General features: G+C 43.2%; 1 protein-coding gene across 3 annotated transcripts in view; it reads right to left on the bottom strand.

Moving 5' to 3' along the window:
* Positions 1-24429, bottom strand: part of LOC140731184 (uncharacterized) — a 181533-nt gene that overhangs the window by 10280 nt on the left and 146824 nt on the right. For all 3 annotated transcript variants that reach the window (XM_073052640.1, XM_073052632.1, XM_073052647.1), the window contains one exon: positions 3679-3775. In XM_073052640.1, coding sequence (XP_072908741.1) covers positions 3679-3775 — 97 coding nt within the window. The remainder of the gene's footprint in view (positions 1-3678; positions 3776-24429) is intronic.

Below are 24429 nucleotides of genomic sequence, written 5' to 3'. Positions count from 1 at the left end.
CCCATGGTTCCTTCACTCTACCATTCTTTATCTTCCTCACCGGGACAAATTTGTCCCTAATATCCTGCAAGAGATCCCTAAACATCGACCACATGTCCATAGTACATTTCCATGCAAAAACATCATCCCAATTCACACTCACAAGTTCTAGCCTTAAAGCCTCATAATTTGCACTTCTCCAATTAAATATTTTCCTGTTCTCTCTGATTCTATCCTTTTCCATGATAATATTAAAGGCCAGGGAGCAGTGGTCACTCTCCCCCAGATGCTCACCCACTGAGAGGTCTGTGACCTGACCTGGTTTGTTACCTAATGTTAGATCTAATATGGCATTCCCCATAATCAGCCTGTCAACATACTGTGACAGGAATCTATCCTGGACACACTTAACAAACTCTGCCCCATCTAAACCATTGGAACTGATCAGGTGCCAATCAATATTAGGGAAGTTAAAGTCACCCATGATAACAACCCTGTTATTTTTGGACCTTTCCAAAATCTGCTTCCCAATCTGCTCCTCGGTATCTCTGCTGCTACCTGGGGCCTATAGAATACTCCCAATAGAGTAACTGCTCCCTTCCTGTTCCTGACTTCCACCCATACTGACTTAAAAGAGGATCCTGCTAAATTACCCACTCTTTCTGTAGCTGTAATAGTATCCCTGTCCAGTAATGCCACCCCTCCTCCCCTTCCCCCCCCCCCCCCATTCCTTTTAAAACTCTGAAATCCAGGAATATTGAGAATCCATTCCTGCCCTGGTGGCAGCCGAGTCTTTGTAATGGCCACTACATCATTATTCCATGTATGTATCCAAGCTCTCAGTTCATCACCTTTGCTCCTGATGCTTCTTGCATTGAAGTACACACACTTTAGCCATTCTACCTTACTACCTTTACACCCTTTATTCTGCTTCTCTTTCCTCAAAGCCTCTCTATATGTTAGACCTGGTTTTACTCCATGCACTTCTTCCACTGCTCTATCATTCCGGGTCCCATCCACCTTTGACTTCTCTTGTTAGCCAGGGTTGTACTGTTTTGAAATTTGAGTATTTCTTTCTTTTTGGAATACATCTCTCCTGCACCATCCTTATTTTCCCAGAAACTCAAGTCACTGCTGCTCTGCTGACACCTCTGCCAGCATCTCCTTCCAATTTACTTTGGCCAAGTCCTCTCTCATACCACTGTAATTTCCTTTACTCCACTGAAACACTGCTATGTCAGACATCGGTTTCTTCGTATCAAGTTTCAAGTTCAACTCAATCATATTGTGGTCACTACTTCCTGAGGGTTCCTTCACCTTAAGCTCCCTAATTGCCTCCAGTTCATTACATAACACCCAATCCAGTATAGCTGATCCCCTAGTAAGCTCAACACCAAAATGGTCTAAAAAGCCATCTTGTGATTTGTCAGTAATTACACCTGAGTTGATTTATTATGTACATTTCTGGATGGAAAACCAATCAAATTGCTAGAAAAGCTACAGATATCCTTTACTATGATGTTATTAAGTCTTCATTTTTGAGGGGTTAAGTCTGGAAGAGAGAAAATTTAAAAGCTGACTTAAAACAGGCTTCAAAGATAATTAATACTAGTGATAGAAAGGATAGGGAAAACAAAATCCTCCACTCATTATGTTGAAAGCCACAAATGATAAATTCAAAACCAGTGCTGAAAGATCTTCACAGGAAATTATGAGTTCTTTTCAGTTCTGTTGTCAGTTTCTAAAATCTTTCCTGGAGAGATTCAAAAGTTGTCATCCTAATTTTAAAATATTTGAAAACTGTGTCTGAAAACCATTGTGAGATTTAGTAACTGTGTTTTTTCAAAGAACTTGTGCAGGAACAATAATATGAGCAGCTGTAACTTTCTAATTTTCTTTCCTCTTCCTAATGTGTCTGATTTATGGCAGCCTCAAAAGAAAGATGCTAACCGGTAGTCCAGAATGAAGAAATGAACAGTTAGGCCTTCAAGGGAAAATGGCGAGTACAAGTACAAATTACTCCGTGTAGGTGGTGCCCAGGCGTTCTAGTAGTTCTATTTAATTAAAGGGATGGTTTGAATTTTGGGGGGTGAAGGGGATGGGGGAAGTGGTATTAGATTGTTTAGTTATAATGTGAGTAGGTAGCATAAAATCCTGACAAAAGACTTATTCTAACCTGATTTGGCTCTTTACACTGAGCAAAGAGCATTGGATAAAATTGGGTATGAGGCAATCACCAATGGGCACTTTGTCAGGTCCACCTGTACACCTGCTCATTAATGCAAATATCTCATCAGCCAATCATGTGGCAGCAACTCAATGCACAAAAGCATGATATCATGGTCAAGAGTTGTTATCATGGTTCAGTTGTTGTTAAGATCAAACATCAGAAAAGGGAAGAAATGTGATGCAAGTAACCTTGACTCTGGAATGATTGTTGGTGCCAGACGGGATGGTTTGAGTATCTCAGAAACTGTTGTCCCCCTAGGATTTTCATGCACAACAGTCTCTTAGAGTTTACAGAGAATAGTGTGAATTTTTTTTTTTTAAATCCAGTAAGCTCAGTTCTATGGGCAAAAATGCCTTGTTAATGTGAGGTCACAGGAGAATTGCCACACTGGTTCAAGCTGACAGGAAGATGACAGTAACTCAAATAAACACACATTACAACAGTTGTGTGCAGAAGAGCATCTCTGAATGTGCAACACCTCAGAACTTGAAGTGGATGTGCTACAGCAGTAGAAGACCACAACAGGTTCCACTCCTGTACTTAATAAAGTGGCCAATGAGTGTAACATCCATGCCAATGGACAACCTTTATTCACTTTGGTCATCTTCAAGTCCTCTCATCTTTAAGATTAGTTGATGAGGTGTGCTGTATTCAATGTATGGATCTTGATTACAACAATTTGCTGCTCAGCAATGTCTAGGACAACTGCAAGCGTGAAACTTCGGCCAATATGAATGCTCAGCTGTTTGGTATATGGTTAAGATAATGTCACACAAGTATTTAGCAATCACCTGCTTGTGTCCACAGAACAATAGGCTCAATGTTACAAGTTTAAGATAAAATCTTGACTAAAACAACTATGTATTTGCAACTGCAAATATCTTGCTTCCCAGAAGTAGATGATGACATCATAAAGTTAATATATGTTAGAAACCTGGTGCTTCCTCAGCATTTGTTATTTAAACTGTGTGATGGCTATCACATATCCATGATTAATACCCATTTTGTTAGTTTTCATTTTTCATTAATATTCAAAACCAATTACATAATTCAAAGATAATTATTCAAATAATTCAAAGTTTACTGTTGCATAACACAGGTCAAGTCAAGTTTATTGTCATTTAACTATATACATGTATACCATTAAATGAGACAACATTTCTCCGGACCAGGGTGTAAAACACAGTAGTACACACAACACACATGTAACACACAATAAATTAGGAAGATAAGAATAATATCTACAAATTAATTATGCATAAAGTGCATAAACTAAATATTGTAAGGTACAGAACAATAAACCTACAGAATTTAAAAGGGCCATCTCATTCTTAAGAGCTAGGTGCCTTAGGAGAGGACCTTACAATCCTGTGACTACTGCGCTTTACGTAGGTGTGGTTTCAAATGGATTTTCACATTCTCCACAGGGCAATACTGTAAGTTCCCATTGATCCAGATTCAGTACTTGCCTTGTTCAGAGAATCAGGAAGCTGTTCATCATAAAGTTCTCCTGTGATCATCGTTACAGAAGTTGCACTGGACAGAGGTTTAAACTGTGAAATGTCTCTGCAACAAAAGAAAAAACATTTAAGATGCCAATAACTTACATGAGATCGCATGCATAATTTACCACAACACCATGACAACAAACACAAACAGAAATAACTTCAAAACCTTTTGCCTCCTCTCTCAAGTTACAAGTTTTATTGTAAATCACAACAGTTACTTATAATTATTACATTCACTGGGCAGACCGAAAGTCTGGTTACTATATCGCCAAAGAGATTAATTCTTTGCTTGAGGTCATTTAGTTTGTGTTAAGAATTACAGCTGACCAGGATAATTTATCTTCAGTTTCACCATACTGTATAGTCCATTATAAAAGCTTTCATAAAAAGGATATCCATGTTAAAAATGCAAGGAAGTATGTTTATACCAGTAAAATGAAATAAAAGAACCAAGGAGCTATTGGCTAAACCTTTCCATTTGCTCAATATATGAATATACTTAGTGTTGCTTTCTGAATCGACTGAACTGCATCAGTAGCTGAGGGCTTCATTCCATTGACCTGAGATCCTTGGCTGTGTTTTTTCATGAATTACCTTTTATGTGGAGCACAACTCACACTGCTTCAGTGAGGGAATACAGTGTAGGACCAAGCACAGCACAAGCAGCTAACAGCACTCACAGAATACCTTTGACGCACATTAGGTATGATTAGTAAGTCTGTGGCAGCATGGAGATTGGTGGTGCTGTGGACACCAAAGTAGGTTGTCTAAGATTGCAGCTGAGTATGAATCAGAATAAGAACTGGACAGAGTATTAATAGGTGGAATTTCATTCTGACAAGTACACGGTGATGCATGTCCAATAGGGGTAAGGCACATACAGAAAATGATAGGGTACAAAGAAATGAAGAACAGAAAGGCCAAGGGGTGCAAGTCTATGGATTCCTGAAAGTGACAACACAGGTCTATAAGGTGAGCAATGCTTTTTGCATGCTTGTCCTCTTAGGCAGGGTTATAAAATACACTGTAGGAGTTGAGACATTGTGTTGCAACTTTACAAAGCTTGGAGTATTCTCTGAACAAGTCTGGTCACCACACTTTAGGAAGAATATGATTCCTCTGGAGTGAGTACAGAGGAAGTCCACCAACATCTCGGCTAGACTGGAGATCTTTAGTTATGTTGAGATTGGATAGAAGAGCTTGTTTTCCCAAGACCTGATAGACCCCAGGTGGGAATATCAACAACAAGTGGGCATAGGTCTAAAGTGAGAGGAAGGAGACTTAGAGGATCTGAGTCATTTTTTAATTTTATACAGAGAATGCTCCCGAGGGAAGGTCCCTGCATTTGAATCGTCTCTCTCTCCCTCGATGCAGTCGGAGGATGGTACCAAAGTTCTGGATCAGCGGTTTATGGACTAAACTAACTAACACTGAGCGGCACCGAATATGGACTCTTTTGATTTTGTGTTTGATTTTCTGTGTTTTGACCCATTCTTTCTTGTTGCTGTTTGCACAATTTAATTCTTCTGTGTGTGGGGGGGTGGGGGGAAGGGTTGAGGGGTTTCTTTTCATGCTTTTCTTTGTTTTGTGGCTCTCTGTGAAGAAGATGAATCTCAGGGTTGTAAACTGCATACACACTTAGATAATAAATGTACTTGGAATCCCTTGAGTAGTTGCTTTCTGAAACTCTGCCAGAGGTGGTGGTGGAATCAGATGCAACTGCAATGTTTCAAAATCATTTAGATAGACCGTTAAATAGGCAAGGCATAGATGGACATGGTCCCAATATGTTCAAATGGAAAGGCAGAAAGGTCTGTGCAGATGCAGTGAGCAAAGGGCCCCATTTCAGTGCTATACAACACCATCAATTTATAAGAATGGCAACAGCGACTCAAAGTATTAATGGTAGTCATGTGAAAACCATTTCCATATCACCAAGGAAGAGTATGTAAAATGCAGGATGATATGGTATAGAGATGGTGCCTGGGCTACACCAGGGACAGATTATATAACCGCACTTTGCAACAGAGTTAGACATCATAGTAGTTAGTTGTTTGGTCATTGGATCTATACTGGCTCTTTCAAAAGGCAATACAATTAGTCCAACAACTTGCACTTTGAATTTAGCCGTCAATACTCTTTTGATAGGAGTGGATCTGCATCTACTACCTTTTAGGTTCTGCATCCAAATTCTGCATTCAAATTCATCTCCTCAATTCATAACCAGATTTCACTTCACTTCCCCTTCATTTTTTTCTTTGTCAAATATCTTAATTCTCTGAACTACTTTTGAGAGGCAAAAACTTGGTATGTGACTCGTCCATTTGCAGTTGGAAGATGGCATTTTCAGTTTATTGTCTGCATGCGTGTGGCATAATAAATGCAGTTTCTAACTTTCTGCATGCCATGCATATTGGTTTCTCAGATCATATCCAGATGGTCCCACGAAATATCAGGAGGGGTGGCAGTGCAATCACTCAAGTTGAGTATGATGCTCTTGTCTATTGGTGGGTCCCCAGGTGGCTGTAGAGGCCATTCATTGACTTTGTTTAATGTGGGGAGGCTGATACCCTGACAGATCGTGGTCAGGGTCTACTGGGGCTCCTTCACTGCCGTTGTAATGTGTCATCTTCTTCCGTTGAGAAGCACATAATGAATGAATATAAAGAATGTAAGAAGAATCTTAAGAAAGAAATTAGAAAAGCTAAAAGAAGATACGAGGTTGCTTTGGCAAGTAAGGTGAAAATAAATCCAAAGGGTTTCTACAGTTATATTAATAGCACAAGGATAGTGAGGGATACAATTGGTCCCTTGGAGAATTAGAGTGGACTGCTATGTGTGGAGCCGAAAGAGATGGGGGAGATTTTGAACAATTTCTTTTCTTCGGTATTCACTAAGGAGAAGGATATTGAATTGTGTAAGGTAGGGGAAATGAGTAGGGAAGTTATAGAAACTATGACGATTAAAAAGGAGGAAGTACTGGCGCTTTTAAGGATTATAAAAGTGGATAAATCTCCAGATCCTGACAGGATATTCCCTAGGACCTTGAGGGAGGTTAGTGTAGAAATAGCAGGGGCTCTGACAGAAATATTTCAAATGTCATTAGAAACGGGGATGGTGCCAGAGGATTGGCGTATTGCTCATGTGGTTCCATTGTTTACAAAGGGTTCTAAGAGTAAACCTAGCAATTATAGGCCTGTAAGTTTGATGTCAGTGGTGGGAAAATTAATGGAAAGTATTCTTAGAGATGGTATATATAATTATCTGGATAGACAGGGTCTGATTAGGAATAGTCAACATGGATTTGTGCGTGGAAGGTCATGTTTGACAAATCTTATTGAATTTTTTGAAGAGGTTACTAGGAAAGTTGATGAGGGTAAAGCAGTGGATGTTGTCTATATGGACTTCAGTAAGGCCTTTGACAAGGTTCCACACGGAAGCTAGTTAGGAAAGTTCAATCATTAGGTATTAATATTGAAGTAGTAAAATGGATTCAACAGTGGCTGGACGGGAGATGCCAGAGAGTACTGGTGTGCCTCAGGGATCTGTACTGGGTCCAATGTTGTTTGTCATATACATTAATGATCTGGATGATGGGGTGGTAAATTGAATTAATAAGTATGCAGATGATACTAAGGTAGGTGGCATTGTGGATAATGAAGTAGGTTTTCAAAGTTTGCAGAGAGATTTAGGCCAGTTAGAAGAGTGGGCTGAGAGATGGCAGATGGAGTTTAATGCTGATAAGTGTGAGGTGCTACATTTTGGTAGGAATAATCCAAATAGGACATACATGGTAAAAAGTAGGGCATTGAAGAATGCAGTAGAACAGTGATCTAGGAATAATGGTGCATAGTTCCCTGAAGGTGGAATCTCATGTGGATAGGGTGGTGAAGAAAGCCTTTGGTATGCTGGCCTTTATAAATCAGAGCATTGAGTACAGGAGTTGGGATGTAATGTTAAAATCGTACAAGGCATTGGTAAGGCCGAATTTGGAGTATTGTGTACAGTTCTGGTCACCTAATTATAGGAAGGATGTCAACAAAATAGAGTAGAGAGAAGATTTACTAGAATGTTACCTGGGTTTCAGCACCTAAGTTACAGAGAAAGATTGAACAAGTTAGGTCTTTATTCTTTGGAGCACAGAAGGTTGAGGGGGGACTTGATAGAGGTATTTAAAATTATGAGGGGGATAGATAGAGTTGACATGGCTTTTACCATTGAGAGTAGGGGACATTCAAACAAGAGGACATGAGTTGAGAGTTAGGGGGCAAAAGTTTAAGGGTAACATGAGGGGGAATTTCTTTACTCAGAGAGTGGTAGCTGTGTGGAATGAGCTTCCAGTAGAAGTGGTAGAGGCAGGTTTGGTATTGTCATTTAAAGCAAAATTGGATAGGTATATGGACAGGAAAGGAATGGAGGGTTATGGGCTGAGTGCGGGTCAGTGGGACTAGGTGAGAGTAAGCGTTCAGCACGGACTAGAAGGGCCAAGATGGCCTGTTTCCGTGCTGTAATTGTTATCTGGTTATATAAACTACTAATGTCATCTCCACCTGTACTGAACCAACATAATTGTTGGGAAGTTTCAAAATTCCAGCCATGCTGAGTGTAGCCAAATTTACTTTCTTTGGCCTGCACAGGAAATTGCCAGTACATTAAAAGCAGGAGCAATAAGGTATAAAAAATGGAAGAGAAGAGAGCTCATATGAATTAGAAGCAGGAAAGACAATTTCGCCCTCAAGCACTGCTGCTGTTCATTAAGATCATGACTAATCTGACTGTAATCTCAACTGCAAATTCCTGTCAAGTCCCATAATCTACAACCCCTTGCTAATCAAAACTCAACCTTTGCCTCAAAAGCTATTCTGAAAGTCTGTTACCACACCCCCTTCCCTACATTGAGGGGAAGTCCAAAAAATTCACACCTCTCAAAGAAAGTGTTTTATCACATCTGTTTTAAATATGCAGTCCAAGACAGTGACCCATGGTTTTAGATTGTCTCACAAGAGGATTATCCTCCCCATATCCATCCTGTCAAGATCCCACAAGATATAATTTGTTTCAATCAAGTCTCCTCTCATGCTTCGAAGCTATAGCAGATAGAAGCCTAGTTTCTCAAACCCTTTCCTTATTAAAAAATACTGCCTAATAAATATTAGCCGAATGAATCTTCTCTGAACCACATACAATATATTTACAGTATGTCTTTCATTAAATAAGGAGCAAACCCATATACTGTGCTCCAGATGTGATTTCATTGATGCCCTATGTAAATGAAGCATAACTTCCCTACTTATATATAAATTTCCATTCTAATTACATTCCACTGGAAGGATAAGTCATACAGCATCGGGGTCTTCCTAGGCCAACATCTCTAGCACTGACAAGCTAATTAAACTCAGCTGCCTCCACACTTCTTGCACAATCAACACCAACTCCCAAATCAGACACTCTACCTCAAATTCTGTCACAAGAAGGGACAGAGGGAGGAAAAACTACTCATTGAACAATTGAGTATTGACTGTGAGAACTCCACAAGGCAGAGGAGGAATGTTCAGTTGAAAACGTGAAGTTGCTGTATGAATGGTTGAAGGAGTGTACTTCCTCACAAAGAACCCATCTATCCATTTACCCACACCGACAGGCATTTCCTGCTCCAACTGCAAAAGTATCTGTGCTTCCCTCACCAGCTTCATCAATCACCTCAGGATACACAAAAGGTAGCATAGTGGTTAGCGCATCACTTTATAGCACCAATGATCAGCAATTGCGGTTCAATTCCCGCTGCTGTCTGTGAAGATTTTTTACGTTCTCCCCATGACCATGTGGGTTTCCTCCAGGTGCTTCACTTTGTTCCCACATTCCAAAGATGTATGGGTTAGGATTAGAAAGCCATAGGTATGCTATGCTGGTGTTGGAAGCATGGTAACACTCGTGGGCTTCCCTCGACACATCATTGGACTGTATTGGTTGGTGACACTAACGACACATTTCACTGTATGTTTTGATGTATAACATGACAAATAATGCTAAATACTTCACTGTTTTTTAATATACAGTATTTCTATGTTTGCACATTTTAAAAAATCTATTCAATATATGTAATTGATTTACTTGTTTATTTATAATTGTTTTATTGTTATTTATTATTATTATTTTCTCTCTCTGCTAGATTATGTAGTGATCTGAACTGCTGCTGCTAAGTTACATGTCACATGCCAGTGATAATAAACCTGATTCTGATTCTAATTTCTTTTTAGAAACGTCCTCAATTCCAATTCCAAACAGCCTCAGAAGGAAAACAGTAAAATTTTGTGAGTTTTCCTAATTACTTACGTACTTCCATTTAGTCAATCGTATACTTGGGCACTGAGGTTACTTTGCATCTGAGATCCCTGCAATTACTCACCATCTGGAATATTTTTGTTATTTTTCTTGCCAAAATTAACACTTCCACATCATCCTACATTTTTCCCTCAACAGATTCTGTTCAGCTGTTTGTCTATTCCAGCATCTGCAGTCTCTTGTGTTTCCTTCCTACACAATGCTCCATTTGCTATTTTGGCACACTCTATTGATATATCTTTGTAGCCTTTATAACTTGCTTTCCTACCTAAACTTTGCATCATCAGAAATTTTAGCACCATACCTTCAACTCCCTTCATTCATATGAAGTTTAAGAGCACGAGGCAGCTCCAGCACTGAACGCTGTGGAATAGCACATAGTATTTTCAACAAATCTCTGCTTTATGTTGGACAACCAATCCTCCATTTCCATCACTATATGATCTCCTAAACCATAAGGGTCTACATTCTTTAATAACCTTTAAAGTGGCACTTGGAATCAAATGTTGAACACTTGGGTTTTCATAAGACATGTAATAGTTTCCCTCAACCACAGCACAAATTACTTCTTCAAAGAACTTCAATAAATTGATTGGAAACAATTTCCCTTTCAAAAAACCATGTTAATTTTGGCTGATTACTTGGAACTTTTTTTCAGTGACCCCTGCAATTTAAAAATTTTAAAAATTTAAAAACCCCTTTTACACTTTCAATAGTAACTTCTCAAATTTTCCAAAAAACAGTTTTAAACTTATCATTGTCCCTTTTGAATGTAGGATTACATTCACAATCTTCCAATCTAATAAATCTTTCCTATCTATGGCAAATTTTAGAAAATTAGAACATCGCTATAAACATGAACACGAGAAATTCTGCAGATACTGGAAATCCAGAGCAACACACACAAAATGCTGGAGGAGCTCAGCAGGTCAGACAGCATCTATAAAAATGAACAGATAGTTGATGTTTCAGGCCGAGGACTAGACCGCAAAAACCATTTCTTTTCAAATTGTAGGAAGAACCCAGAGAACTGTTAGGTACAGTACTACTCCTCAACTGATTTTAATTTTTCCAGGTTTTGCCCTCGCTTCCAATTTCTGATTCATAGCTATTTGTGAAATGGTAAATGTATTTCCTATTGAAAAGACTGATGAAAAATAGTTAATTCATATGCTTATTTTCTAATCTTTGTCCCCCAGAATCACTTCTCATAGGACCAACTTCATTAATGTTCCCCCCCCCATAATATTGACATAATATGTACTTTAACTTTTTATTAATCACTTAGTCATTTTTTAAAATATTTTGTCTGGTCTTTTAATCTGCCACTAATGGTACTATAAGCATTTTTAAGTTTGGAACTATATTTATTTTCTGTAATTAACCAAAGATGGAGGATCCTCTACCAGGAATTTAGGATATATCCCCTTCAATGTCTGTTCCTTCATTTTGACTGGCCAATCCCCTAACCCAGTGGTCCCCAACCACAAAGCATGTACAAGGAAACGATATGATTTGTTGATATGAAACGATACGAGTCAGCTGCACCTTTCCTCATTTCCTGTCACACCCACTGTTGAACCTGAACGCAGGCGAGGCCATTACCCACGCAAAGTCATCAGTTGCATTGGTACCCTAGCGCCAGGGATCACTGGTTGGCCTCGGGTAACCGGCCACCTTGCACGGCCGGTGAGAAGCACCGTTGATACTGGCTTGGAGCGCGGACAGATGGGCGCCGCTTCTGAACCTGTTTAGCACACCAAACAAATGCTTGTGGGGAACCCGGTGCTAAAATATTTGCAGACGACCTAATTCGGGCTCAGGGTTTCGTAAGTAGCAGAGCAGCTTCCTCGCTGCAATCTACTGAAAGTCATCCCTCGAGCCAAACTTTTGTCAGCCGATAGATCCTACTTACAAGGAGGGCGGGCACGCGCCCTGTCGCACTTCTCGGTCGGTCGGTCGCTCTCTCTGGACTGTGAATGCCGCGGTCCGCTACAGGGACCTCTGTCCTTTCACTGGTGTGTTGCAATGATTTCATATGTTCATATGAGGAAAATATGCACTGTGTGCTTAATATCCAAACATTACTTAAGATGTTATGATGTTATAAGTGAGTTACAATTGACTTATCACTATATTCATGCGAGGAAAATATGCGCTGTGTTTAATATTAAATTTGTTAGATAAACCCTTTTAGAAACGAAATTGAGTGTATTAGCCATTAATAAGTGACTTATAGTTGACTTATCACCTATATTCCGGTCATGATTAACACCTCCCCACCCCCCCCCCGCCCCCAGTCAGCCGCAATATTAAACCGGTCCGCGGTGCAAAAAAGTTTGGTGACCCCTGCCCTAACCTTATTTGCCAGTCCACTTCAATGCCCTCATAATTGCTCTTATTTAAGTTGAACATGCTGGCATTGCACCCTTTCTTTCAATCAAACTAACTGTAATATTGTGGCGACCCACTTCCTGCACAGGCCAACCGGCTCACAAATAGCCCGCGCGCGGGGGAGAGACTTTGGTAATGCAGCTCTGACGTCATTTCTGCCCGGAGAGGGCGGGAGCTAGGGATTAAAAGCCAGCGCCATGAAGTTTGAATAAACTAATCTCGAAACGACTTACCGACTGCGTGTCGTTGTTTCTAGCTCTCTATGTAGTACATTGCTACATTGGTGACCCCGACGGTCCAAACGGGATTTGGATCAAAGATGACCAACTCTTCATCTGTTCATGCAGTTTCGTTAAAACTGCCGACTTTCTAGATGCTGCGACCACGCGTGTGTTTTAGCCAAGCAGAAGCCCAGTTCCAGATTCGGCAGATCTCTTCTGATTCCACACGTTACTACCACATGGTGAGCGCCCTTGACCAGGAGACAGCCGCCCAGGTTGCGGATTTCATACAGTCGCCCCCGGAAGAAGGCAAATATGAAGCATTCAAAGCGCTGCTCATTGGGACCTTTGGCCCCTGCCCGCCTGCTGCACCTGGACTGTTTGGGAGACAGGCCGCCGTCGGCATTAATGAACGAGATGCTGGCCCTGGCAGACGGACACGAGCCCTGCCTCATGTTTGAGCAAGCGTTCCTAGAGCAACTGCCCGAGGACATACATCTGCTGCTGGCCGACGCAGATTTCAGTGACCCCCGGAAGGTGGCGGCCTGGGCAGACGTGCTGTGGAAAGCCAAGAGGGAGAGCGTGGCGTCCGTCGGTCAGATTACCAAGCCACGCAGACCAGACCAGGCCCGGCAGGGGGGCGCACACAACACAGAGGCAGGAGTGAGGAGGCCAGTGAACAGTGGTGTTTCTACCACCAGCGGTGGGGCACAGAAGCCCGCCGTTGTCGCCCCGCCCTTCAAGGGCTAATGGCTATGGCGGCTGGCCACCAGGACAGCCTCTTGTATGTCTGGGACAAACAGTCGGGACGCCGCTTCTTGGTTGACACCGGAGCGGAAATCAGCTTCTTACCCCCGACGGGGTGCGACACCCGCAACAGGAAGCCAGGACCCACCCTGAGGGCCGCAAACGGCAGCACGATACGGACCTACGGCACCCACACAGTGCAGCTGCAGTTCGGCGCCAGCCGGTTCACGTGGGACTTCACACTGGCCGCTGTGGCCTAACCACTCCTGGGGGCGGACTTCTTGCGAGCTCACAGCCTGTTGGTCAACTTGCAAGGGAAAAGACTGGTACATGCCGAGACTTTCCAGACGTTCTCCCTGGGTGAAGCTAAGTTGCCGGCCCCATACCTGGACTCCATCACGCTGTCGGACAACAAATTCACCAGAATCCTGGCGGACTTTCGATTCTGGCCATGCCCAGACACGGAGTACAGCACCACATCCCGACCCAGGGACCACCCCCTCCATGCCTGCGCATGAAGGCTCCCCGCGGAAAAGCTCCGCCTGTTGAAGGAGGAGTTCAAGAGGATGGAGGAATTGGGGATCGTACGGAGGACCGACAGCCCATGGACCTCCCCCCTGCACATGATGCCCAAAGCAGCCGGGGGTTGGAGACCATGCGGCGACTACCGCAGACTGAACGAGGCTTCCACTCCAGACCGCTACCCCGTGCTGCACATACAGGACTTTGCAGCAAACCTGCACGGGGCAAGAATCTTTTCCAAAGTAGACCTCATCTGGGGATACCATCAAATCCCGGTGCACCCTGAAGACATCCCCAAAACAGCACTCATCACCCCGTTCGGCCTGAAGAATGCCGCATAGATTTCCAGCAGCTAATGGATGCGGTGGGACGCGACCTAGACTTTGCATTCATCTATTTGGACGACATCCTCATAGCCAGCAGTAGTCATCAGGAGCATCTGTCCCACCTCCACCAGCTCTACTCCCGCCTGAGTGATTTTGGCCTCACGATCAACCCGGCCAAATGCCAGTTCGGTCTCGATACCATCGACTTCCTGGGCCACAGGATTAGCAAAGACAGGGCAACAACTCTGCCCGCCAAGGTAGACGTGATCCGCCACTTTGCCCGGCCCAACACGGTCAAAGGCCTGCAGGAGTTCATTGGTATGGTGAACTTCTACCACCGTTTCCTCCCCTCAGCAGCCCGTATCATGTGCCCTTTGTACACCCTGATGTCGGGTAAAGGCAAGGACATTACTTGGGACGAGGAGGCTGCGGCCATTTTCGTTAAAGCCAAGGAAGCCTCGGCAGATGCCATGATGCTGGTGCACCCAGAACGGACGTTCCGACCGCCCTCACTGTGGACACATCCGACACAGCAGTCGGTGGGGTTCTGGAGCAGCTCATCAACCCCTGGCATTCTTCAGCAAGCACCTACGACCACCCGAACTCAAGTACAGTGCTTTTGACTGGGAGCTGTTGGCGCTATACCTGGCAATCCGGCATTTCAGGTACTTCTTAGAAGGCAGGCTATTCACCAGGTTCACAGACCACAAACCGTTGGCCTTCGCGTTCACGAAGGTGTCCAATCCCTGGTCGGCTTGCCAGCAGCGACATCTGTCCTACATCTCCGAGTACACGACGGACATCCAGCATGTCTCGGGAAAGGACAACGTCGTGGCGGACGCACTCTCCAGACCAGCTGTCCAGGCCCTGTCTCTGGGGCTGGACTATGCAGCACTGGCGGAGGCGCAGCAGGCAGACGACGAGATGCCCAGCTACAGGACCACAGTCTCGGGTTTGCAGCTGCAGGACTTTCTCGTAGGCCCAGGTGAGAGGACCCTCCTGTGCGACATGGCTACCGGCCAACCTTGCCCCATCGTCCCAGCAGCCTGGAGGCAGCGAGTTTTCAACTCCATACATGGTTTGGCGCACCCATCTATCAGGACGACCGTCCGGCTGGTCTCCAGCAAGTTCGCGTGGCACGGACTTCGCAAACAGGTCAGCGAATGGGCCAGAACATGCACGCAGTGCCGAACAGCCAAGGTGCAGCGGCACACTAAAGCCCTGCCACAGCAGTTCCACCCCACCCACCGGAGGTTCGACCACATTCATGTGGATATCGTGGGGCCCCTACCAGTGTCACGGGGAGCGCGATACCTCCTATGTTAGACTGGTTCACGAGGTGGCCAGAGGCGGTCCCGCTCACCGACACATCTGCCAATTCCTGTGCCCGAGCACTGATTGCAACCTGGGTAGCACGCTTCGGGGGGTACCGGCCCACATTACCTCTGACTGAGGTGCCCAGTTCACCTACAGCCTGTGGTCGGCTGTGGCCAGCCTGTTGGGAACGCAGCTATACCACACAACTGCCTACCACCCACAGTCGAACGGACTAGTGGAACGCTTCCACTGTCACTTGAAGTCGGCTCTCATGGCCCACCTGAGAGGACCTACACGCCTTGTCGGCTGAGTTGACGGCCCCTGGCCGTCCCGGGAGAGTTCATACCAGCCCCAAGGGGGCAAGAGGAAGAACCTGCAGCAGTCCTGGACAGACTACGCGAAAGTCTTGGCAACCTGGCCCCCGTACCGACTTCACAGCACGGATGGACCCCGACCCATGTACCCAAAGACCTGCAGAACTGTAAGTTTGTGTTTGTACAAAGGGGCGGGCATCGGGCACCGCTACAGTGGCCGTACGAGGGGCCGTTCAAGGTGATCAACAACAACGGGTCCATGTACGTTCTGGACATTGGGGGGGAAAGAGGAGATTTTCACGGTGGACCGACTCAAACCAGCCCATGTGGACTTGTTGCAGCCGGTCGCGGTTCAGGCACTGTGGCGCAGAGACAGACCTCCCAAACAGAGGCTGATCCAGACTGTGGACATTGGGGGGTGTACTGCCGGTTCTGGGGGGGGGGGGGGGGGGGGGGGGGGGTAGTTATGTGGCGACCCACTTTCTGCGCAGGTGAACCGGCTCACAAATAGCCCGTGCGCGGGGCAAGACTTTGGTAATGCACTTCTGATGTTATTTCTGCCCGGAGAGGGCGGGAGCTAGGGATTAAAAGCCAGTGCCGCAAAGTTTGAATAAACTAATCTCAAAACGACTTACCGACTGCATGTCGTTGTTTCTAGCTCTGTATGTAGTACATCGCTACAATATTCAATTATATCAGGACCACTGCTACATTCTATCTTGTTTCTCACCTCCATTAACAACAGGCATAGCTTGTTCTCCAATTGGCTCCAGAAAATGCTGCTCCAAGAAACTATCATGAAGATACTTTATGAACTTGTCAAAAGGCTAACTCTGCCAGTTTGCTGTTTCCAGACCAAACATAGATTAAAATCCCTCATTATTACAAATGTAGCTTTCTGACATTTATGTTCTCTCTCTCTTGTCCCATGTGGTTACTATTTGGGAGCTTGTACGCCGGTGTTCTAGATGGTGTTTTATCTCATTGCAAGTTTTACATCCTAGTATTGTGAAGTTAGGTCATTTTTCTCAAACAAACCCACTGACAATTTTCTACCTTCTCCGACTTCCTGTCCTTAAATATCATGTACTCTTCAATATTCCACTCATGGTCTAGATCGGCCTACAGCCATGTTTCTGTAGTGGCTATCAGATCATACTACTCGTATTCAAGTCCATGAGTTTTGTTTTGAAATTAAGGTGCATTCAATGCAGAATGTTTTAGCTTTTGTCCTTTCCGTATTTTTGTAACCTCTAGCCTTATCTGTTGATTTGCTCTTATTCAAAATTCTGTATCCCTTTCTGCTAATCTAATTTTATTAAAGAAGTATGAAGCAAGAATTATAAAATCTACAAAGACGGTTGAATTCTACAATGTTTCTTCACAGTCTGACAGCAAATCCAGCGAGTTGCAGTTCAATAGTTCAAAACAAGATGTTAAAAGATATGATTGGAATTTTAAGCTCATTTACTGAATTTTATGTTTTTTGAAGTTAATATTGTATAAGCATCAATCCTCGCTATTAGCTCCAAACTCAGTGTATTAGGATCAACAGAAATGACGATTTCCTCCTACAAAGTGGAAATATATTACTGAAGGCATCCAGCATATTATCCTCCGCAACTTCCGCCACCTTCAACAGGACCCCACCACTAACCACATCTTTCCCTCTCTACCCCTCTCTGCCTTTCGCAGGGATTGTTCCCTCCGTGACTGCCTGGTCTACAAGTCCCTCCCCACAGATCTCCCACCTGGTACTTATCCCTGCAAACGTAAGTGCTACACCTGTCCCTACATCTCCTCTCTTACCACCATTCAGGGCCCCAAACATTCCTTCCAAGTGAGGCAACACTTCACTTGTGAGTGTGTCGGGGTAATCTATAGTATCCGGTGCTCCCGGTGCGGCCTCCTCTACATCGGCGAGACCCGACGCAGATTGGGGGACCGCTTCGTCGAGCACCTACAACAGACAGGATCTCCTGGTTGCCACTTACTTCAACTCTCCCTCTCATTCCCATTCGGATATGTCCATACATGGCCTCCTCTACTGCCATGATGAGGCCAAACTCAGGTTGGAGGAGCAACACCTCACCTACCGTCTGGGTAGCCTCCAGCCCCTTGGTATGAACATTGAATTCTCCAACTTACGGTAATTCCCTCTCTCTCCCTTCCCCCATCCCACTTTCACTCTGCCTCCTCTTCCAGCTGCCTATCACCTCTCTCATGATTCTGTCTTCTTCTACTACCCATAGTGCTTTCCCCTTTTATTCCTTCTTCACCTCTCCGGCCTATCCCCTCCCTGCATCCCCTCCCCCACCCCTTGATCTTTCCTCTGATTGGTTTTTCACCTGGCACCTTTCACCCTCCCCCCACCTTCTTTATAAGGCCCCTGCCCCCTCCTTCTTTAGTCCTGACGAAGGGTCTCAGCCCGAAATGTTGACTGCTTCATTCAATGGATGCTGCCTGACCTGCTGAGTTCATCCAGCTTGTTTGTACTTGTTGATTTGACCACAGCATCTGCAGTGTACTTTGTGTTTACTGAAGGACGTGGTTGCTTGCTATAATCACTATCATCTTCATCTGCAAAATACAATTGTTGTGTACTGCCAGCTCCACTTAAAGCCCTCCTGTACTGTTGACAGCTAGTTAGTAGATTTTAAATGGAGATGTGCTTTCTAGCTGAAGTATATGTGGTCAGATGTTCTACAGGTAAGCCAGCATGGGGAGAGAGCAAAGTATGGTGCAGATGGGAAAGCTCTTGCCCCAAGACTTTCAACACTCTACTCAAGTCCCTGGTGGACAGTAACAGATATGTTGGCTCTTCAGGACAAGATAACTTCAAGATACATACTCAGAAGGCAAACAGAGTAGGTAGTCATGAAGATTCATGTTAGCCATGTAGCCAAGGAGGAAAAAGTAATTCATCTTCCAATTCATTGCTCAACTCACAATCTGTGCACATGGCCAAATGTTCAATCACAATGGCCGTATCACCCACAGATTTACATTACACTTACTGTCAAGAGTTTTCTTTGTTTTGATGGACAAGTTGACACATAAAAGGGGGGATCAGCCCCACATCCTAAGCCCAGAGAGGGGAGACAGTTAAACATTACTTGGTGAGAAATAATTCAGGGTGACATGGTAGTGTAGCAATTAGCATAACGCTATTACAGCGCCAGTGACCTGGGTTCAATTCGATGCTATCTGTAAGGAGTTTGTCTGTTCTCTCTATGCCACTTAATTAGCCACTCCCACATTGGAGGAGTTCTCATACTGTACAAGCAGAGTTATCAATGAAGTTCAGTTGAGTATCCTGAAAAAAAGGAATTGGGGGAAGGAGAAAGAGAGGGAGGGAGGGAGAGAGACACAGAGGGAGAGAGGGAGAGAGAGAGGGAGGGAGGGAGAGAGAGGGAGGGAAAGAGAGGGAGGAAAAGAGAGGGAGGGAGAGAGAGGGAGGGAAAGAGAGGGAGGAAAAGAGAGGGAGGGAGGGAGAGAGAGGGAGGGAGGGAGAGAGACTGTTAAAAACAAAGAGGAAGACAGCTATAATGTTGGCAATTCTTTTTTATGTTCATGTAAGGAGCATAAGTTACGTGCTATCGTTAAAATGAATGGAATTGCACAGTATCAGTGACTAATTTCAATCCAGTTCTATAGACAAGAAGTACGTACCTAGCTTTTCTTTTTTTTCAGGAAAGGGAGATGTAGTGGTAGTTAATAGTGGTTTTCCTATGCCAGTCAGTTAGCGACTCCCACATAGGAGAAGTCACATACCAAACAAGCAGGATTGTCAATAAAGTTGAGTTGAGTATCCTGCATGCTGGTATCCTAATGTGCTCTGCACTATCCCTCAATAACGAACACAATAGTAATTGTGTGGGTTTCCTCTGGATGCTCTGGTTTCTTCCAACTTTCCAAAGACATATGGGTTTGTAGGCTAATTGGTCGCATTGGTGAAATTGGGCAGCATGGGCTCATTGGAAGGGCTTACAATGCTGAATCTATAAATAAGAACTAAATGAAACCATATTCTCATTATCCTCATACATAATCTTCTTTTGCACAACCAACCTCTCCATTAAGCTCACTCAAGAGCCGAAAGTTGGAGCACTCAACAACATTGTCTAAATTTTATTTAAAATGTAGAGACTGAAACTTGGCAAGCAAATGCAATGAATATCACTTGATTTTATGCTCATGGCCATATTGACATAAAGTGGATTATATTAGAGGTTAAAGGATAGCATTATATCTGTCAGAATAAAAGTTGCAAAACGTAAACTCTTTTTTTAATACATGAAGAGAGACAATCATCTACACATATAAAGTTCTCCAGCAGTTCAAAATATTTTAGTCTGCACTGGGACCAGAATGGTTTGTAAAACTAAATGATCTCGCTAAACACACTTTGATAAACACAGAAGCTCCAAGAGCACCCGAGCATTGGTTGAAATAGGATAAGTCAAGCTAGAAGTTACATTTCAAACCCAAGACAACCAGTGAGTGATAGAGTCCAATATCAGCAAGCACCGGAAACACAGCTTGAGGAGAAACCCATGATAATATGAACATAATTATGCAAGCAAAACAGAACATTTTATCAGAATGCTAAATAAATTTTGATTTCCATCACTCTTTAATAAAATGTTTGAAAGTCTAAGAATAAAAACAGTACTAGAAGTCCAGATATGGACCTAAGCAAAACATTAACCCCTTTCAAAACATTGGGACAACATAAAAGTTAATTTACCCTTTTAGAAAAATCTAATCCAGTTAATTACATTTCTTATCAACACTTGGCTTGTCTGAACTTGGCTGATGGTGCATACCCAGTAGTTTAGCATATCTGCAATTTCTTGCGCATCATTCTGGAGAAGAAGCATTTAAATGTAGCAACTTCAAATCTCATCCTGAATTTTAATTTCGACACATTTTGTTAAACTGAACAAAGTCAAAACTGTGCCTCAGTGTATCAGCCTCCAAAAATAACCAACACATTTTGCATAGTAAAAGCAGGTGCATAATAGGTACTTAATCTTTCATCTGTTTTACTGCTGGCCTTCGTGCCAGCTGACAAGGCAGTAAGATTCTGATGGCAGGGTGCAGAGATGGGGGTGGGGGGGAATGGAACAATAATTATTGTATGTTGCAGCAGTAAGATTTAAACATATATAGGGATGTTGGAAACTATAGTTTTTTAAAATAATACTTCTTATAAGATTTGTACTTTTTAAGAAACAATTGTATTTTTCACACTCGGTGCCAGAAAGCAGTTAAACTAACCGTTTACCACCTTTCTCATTTTTTATTGGCTAAGTAATAGCACATTACCCACGGACTAGAAGGGCCAAGATGGCCTGTTTCCGTGCTGTAATTGTTATATGGTTATACGGTTACCCACGTGATGTAATTGTTTTAAGTTAGTAGCCTATTAACTAATTCATTCCTATTTAAGGAATTTTCCTTAACTTATTATAAAAATGATAGATTTTTCAGAGGCACCATCTTGGCTTCTCTATTCTTTTGTATCCATACACCTCTTTGTATCGATTCTCACTCAGCTCTTTACTTAGTTTATTTAGCATTCATATGTTTCTTTGTACTCTAGAATAAACTGAAATCTTGGAATTAAGACTGCTCATCATTCCTGACTCCCAGCAGAACCCTAAAGATCAGAAAATAAACAGAGATTCAACAGGGACTACATTCCTTGAAGGGGAACAATATGGGACCATCTTGGATTTGGCATGTTCATTAGTCTTGATAAGTTGGGCCAAAGGGCCAGTTTCAGTGTTGTACAATTCTATGACTCTGCTTGAAGAAACGTCTCCTTATCTCAACTTTACACGGATGTCCCATTACTTCTGAGGCTGTGCTCTTGGATCCTGACTTCTGCTAATGGAAACATCCTCAATGTCTATTCTATCTGGGCCTTTCAGTATTCAGTAAGGTTCAATGACATCCTCCTTCTTTCTTCTTGATTGACTACAGGCCCATAGATATCAAATGTTAAGCCTTTCATTCCATATAACCATATAACCATATAACAATCACAGCACGGAAACAGGCCATTCCGGCCCTCCTAGTCCGTGCCGAACTCTTAATCTCACCTAATCCCACCTACCCGCACTCAGCCCATAACCCTCCACTCCTTTCCTGTCCATATACCTATCCAATTTTACCTTAAATGACACAACTGAACTGGCCTCTACTACTTCTACAGGAAGCTCATTCCACACAGCTATCACTCTCTGAGTAAAGAAATACCCCCTTGTGTTTCCCTTAAACTTTTGCCCCCTAACTCTCAAATCATGTCCTCTCGTTTGAATCTCCCCTACTCTCAATGGAAACAGCCTATTCATGTCAACTCTATCTATCCCTCTCAACATTTTAAATACCTCGATCAAATCCCCCCTCAACCTTCTATGCTCCAATGAATAGAGACCTAACTTGTTCAACCTTTCTCTGTAACTTAAGTGCTGAAACCCAGGTAACATCCTAGTAAATCGTCTCTGCACTCTCTCTAATTTATTGATATCTTTCCTATAATTCGGTGACCAGAACTGTACACAATATTCCAAATTTGGCCTTACCAATGACTTGTACAATTTTAACATTACATCCCAACTTCTGTACTCAATGCTCTGATTTATAAAGGCCAGCGTTCCAAAAGCCTTCTTCACCACCCTATCTACATGAGACTCCACCTTCAGGGAACTATGCACTGTTATTCCTAGATCTCTCTGTGCACTGGACTGCCAACACAGATGCCTTGTGCAGGAAGGCACAGAGTCGACTGTACTTCCTAAGAAGGTTGGCGTCATTCAATGTCTGTAGTGAGATGCTGAACATGTTCTATAGGTCAGTTGTGGAGAGCGCCCTCTTCTTTGTGGTGGCGTGTTGGGGAGGAAGCATTAAGAAGAGGGACGCCTCAAGTCTTAATAAGCTGGTAAGGAAGGCGGGCTCTGTCGTGGGCAAAGTACTCGAGAATTTAACATCGGTAGCTGAGCGAAGGGCGCTGAGTAGGCTACGGTCAATTATGGATAACTCTGAACATCCTCTACATAGCACCGTCCAGAGACAGAGAAGCAGTTTCAGCGACAGGTTACTATCGATGCAATGCTCCTCAGACAGGATGAAGAGGTCAATACTCCCCAATGCCATTAGGCTTTACAATTCTACCGCCAGGACTTAAGAACTTTTTAAAAGCTATTATTAATGCTTTTTGAGATAGTGATTTAGATGCATATCATATTTTTTACTGAGTTAAGTATTGTATGTAATTAGTTTTGCTACCACAAGTGTATGGGACATTGGAAAAAAAGTTGAATTTCCCCATGGGGATGAATAAAGTATCTATCTATCTATCTATCTATCATTCCTCAATGCCCTACCATTTACCCTGTATGTTCTATTTGGATTATTCCTGCCAAAATGTAGAACCTCACACTTCTCAGCATTAAACTCCATCTGCCAACGTTCTTCTAACCGGCATAAATCTCCCTGCAAGCTTTGAAAACCCACCTCATTATCCACAACACCTCCTACCTTAGTATCATCAGCATACTTACTAATCCAATTTACCACCCCATCATCCAGATCATTTATGTATATTACAAACAACATTGGGCCCAAAACAGATCCCTGAGGCACCCCGCTAGTCACCGGCCTCCATCCCGATAAACAATTATCCACCACTACTCTCTGGCATCTCCCATCTAGCCACTGTTGAATCCATTTTATTACTCCAGCATTAATACCTAACGACTGAACCTTCTTAACTAACCTTCCATGTGGAACTTTGTCAAAGACCTTGCTGAAGTCCATATAGACTACATCCACTGCCTTACCCTCGTCAACATTCCTCGTAACTACTTCAAAAAATTCAATAAGGTTTGTCAAACATGACCTTCCACGCACAAATCCATGCTGGCTACTCCTAATCAGATCCTGTCTATCCAGATAATTATAAATACTATCTCTAAGAATACTTTCCATTAATTTACCCACCACTGATGTCAAACTGACAGGTCTATAATTGCCAGGCTTACTTCTAGAACCCTTTTTAAACAATGGAACCACATGAGCAATACGCCAATCCTCCGGCACAATCCCCGTTTCTAATGACATCTGAAAGATCTCCATATGATGTTCCATAAGAACATAAGATATAGGAGCAGAAGTAGGCTTTTTGGCCCATCAAGTCTGCTCCACCATTCAATGATGGACTGATCCAATTCTTCCAGTCATCCCCATTGCCCTGCGTTCACCCTATACCTTTTGATGCCCTGGCTTATCAAGAGCCTATCTATCTCTGCCTTAAATACACCCAATGACTTGGCCTCCACAGCCACTCGTGGCAACAAATTCCGCAGATTTACCACCCTTTGACTAAAGAAATTTCTCAGCATTTGTTTTAAAAGGACATCCTTTAATCCTGAAGTCATGCCCTCTTGTCCTAGAATCCCCTACCATGGGAAATAACTTTGCTATATCTAATCTATTCAAGCCTTTTACATTCGGAATGTT

Source organism: Hemitrygon akajei, chromosome 1 (assembly GCF_048418815.1).
Source record: "Hemitrygon akajei chromosome 1, sHemAka1.3, whole genome shotgun sequence".
In the NCBI taxonomy this organism is placed as follows: Eukaryota; Metazoa; Chordata; class Chondrichthyes; order Myliobatiformes; family Dasyatidae; genus Hemitrygon; species Hemitrygon akajei.
Note: the sequence above shows the minus strand (reverse complement) of the source record. Positions and strands in the feature narration are given on the sequence as shown.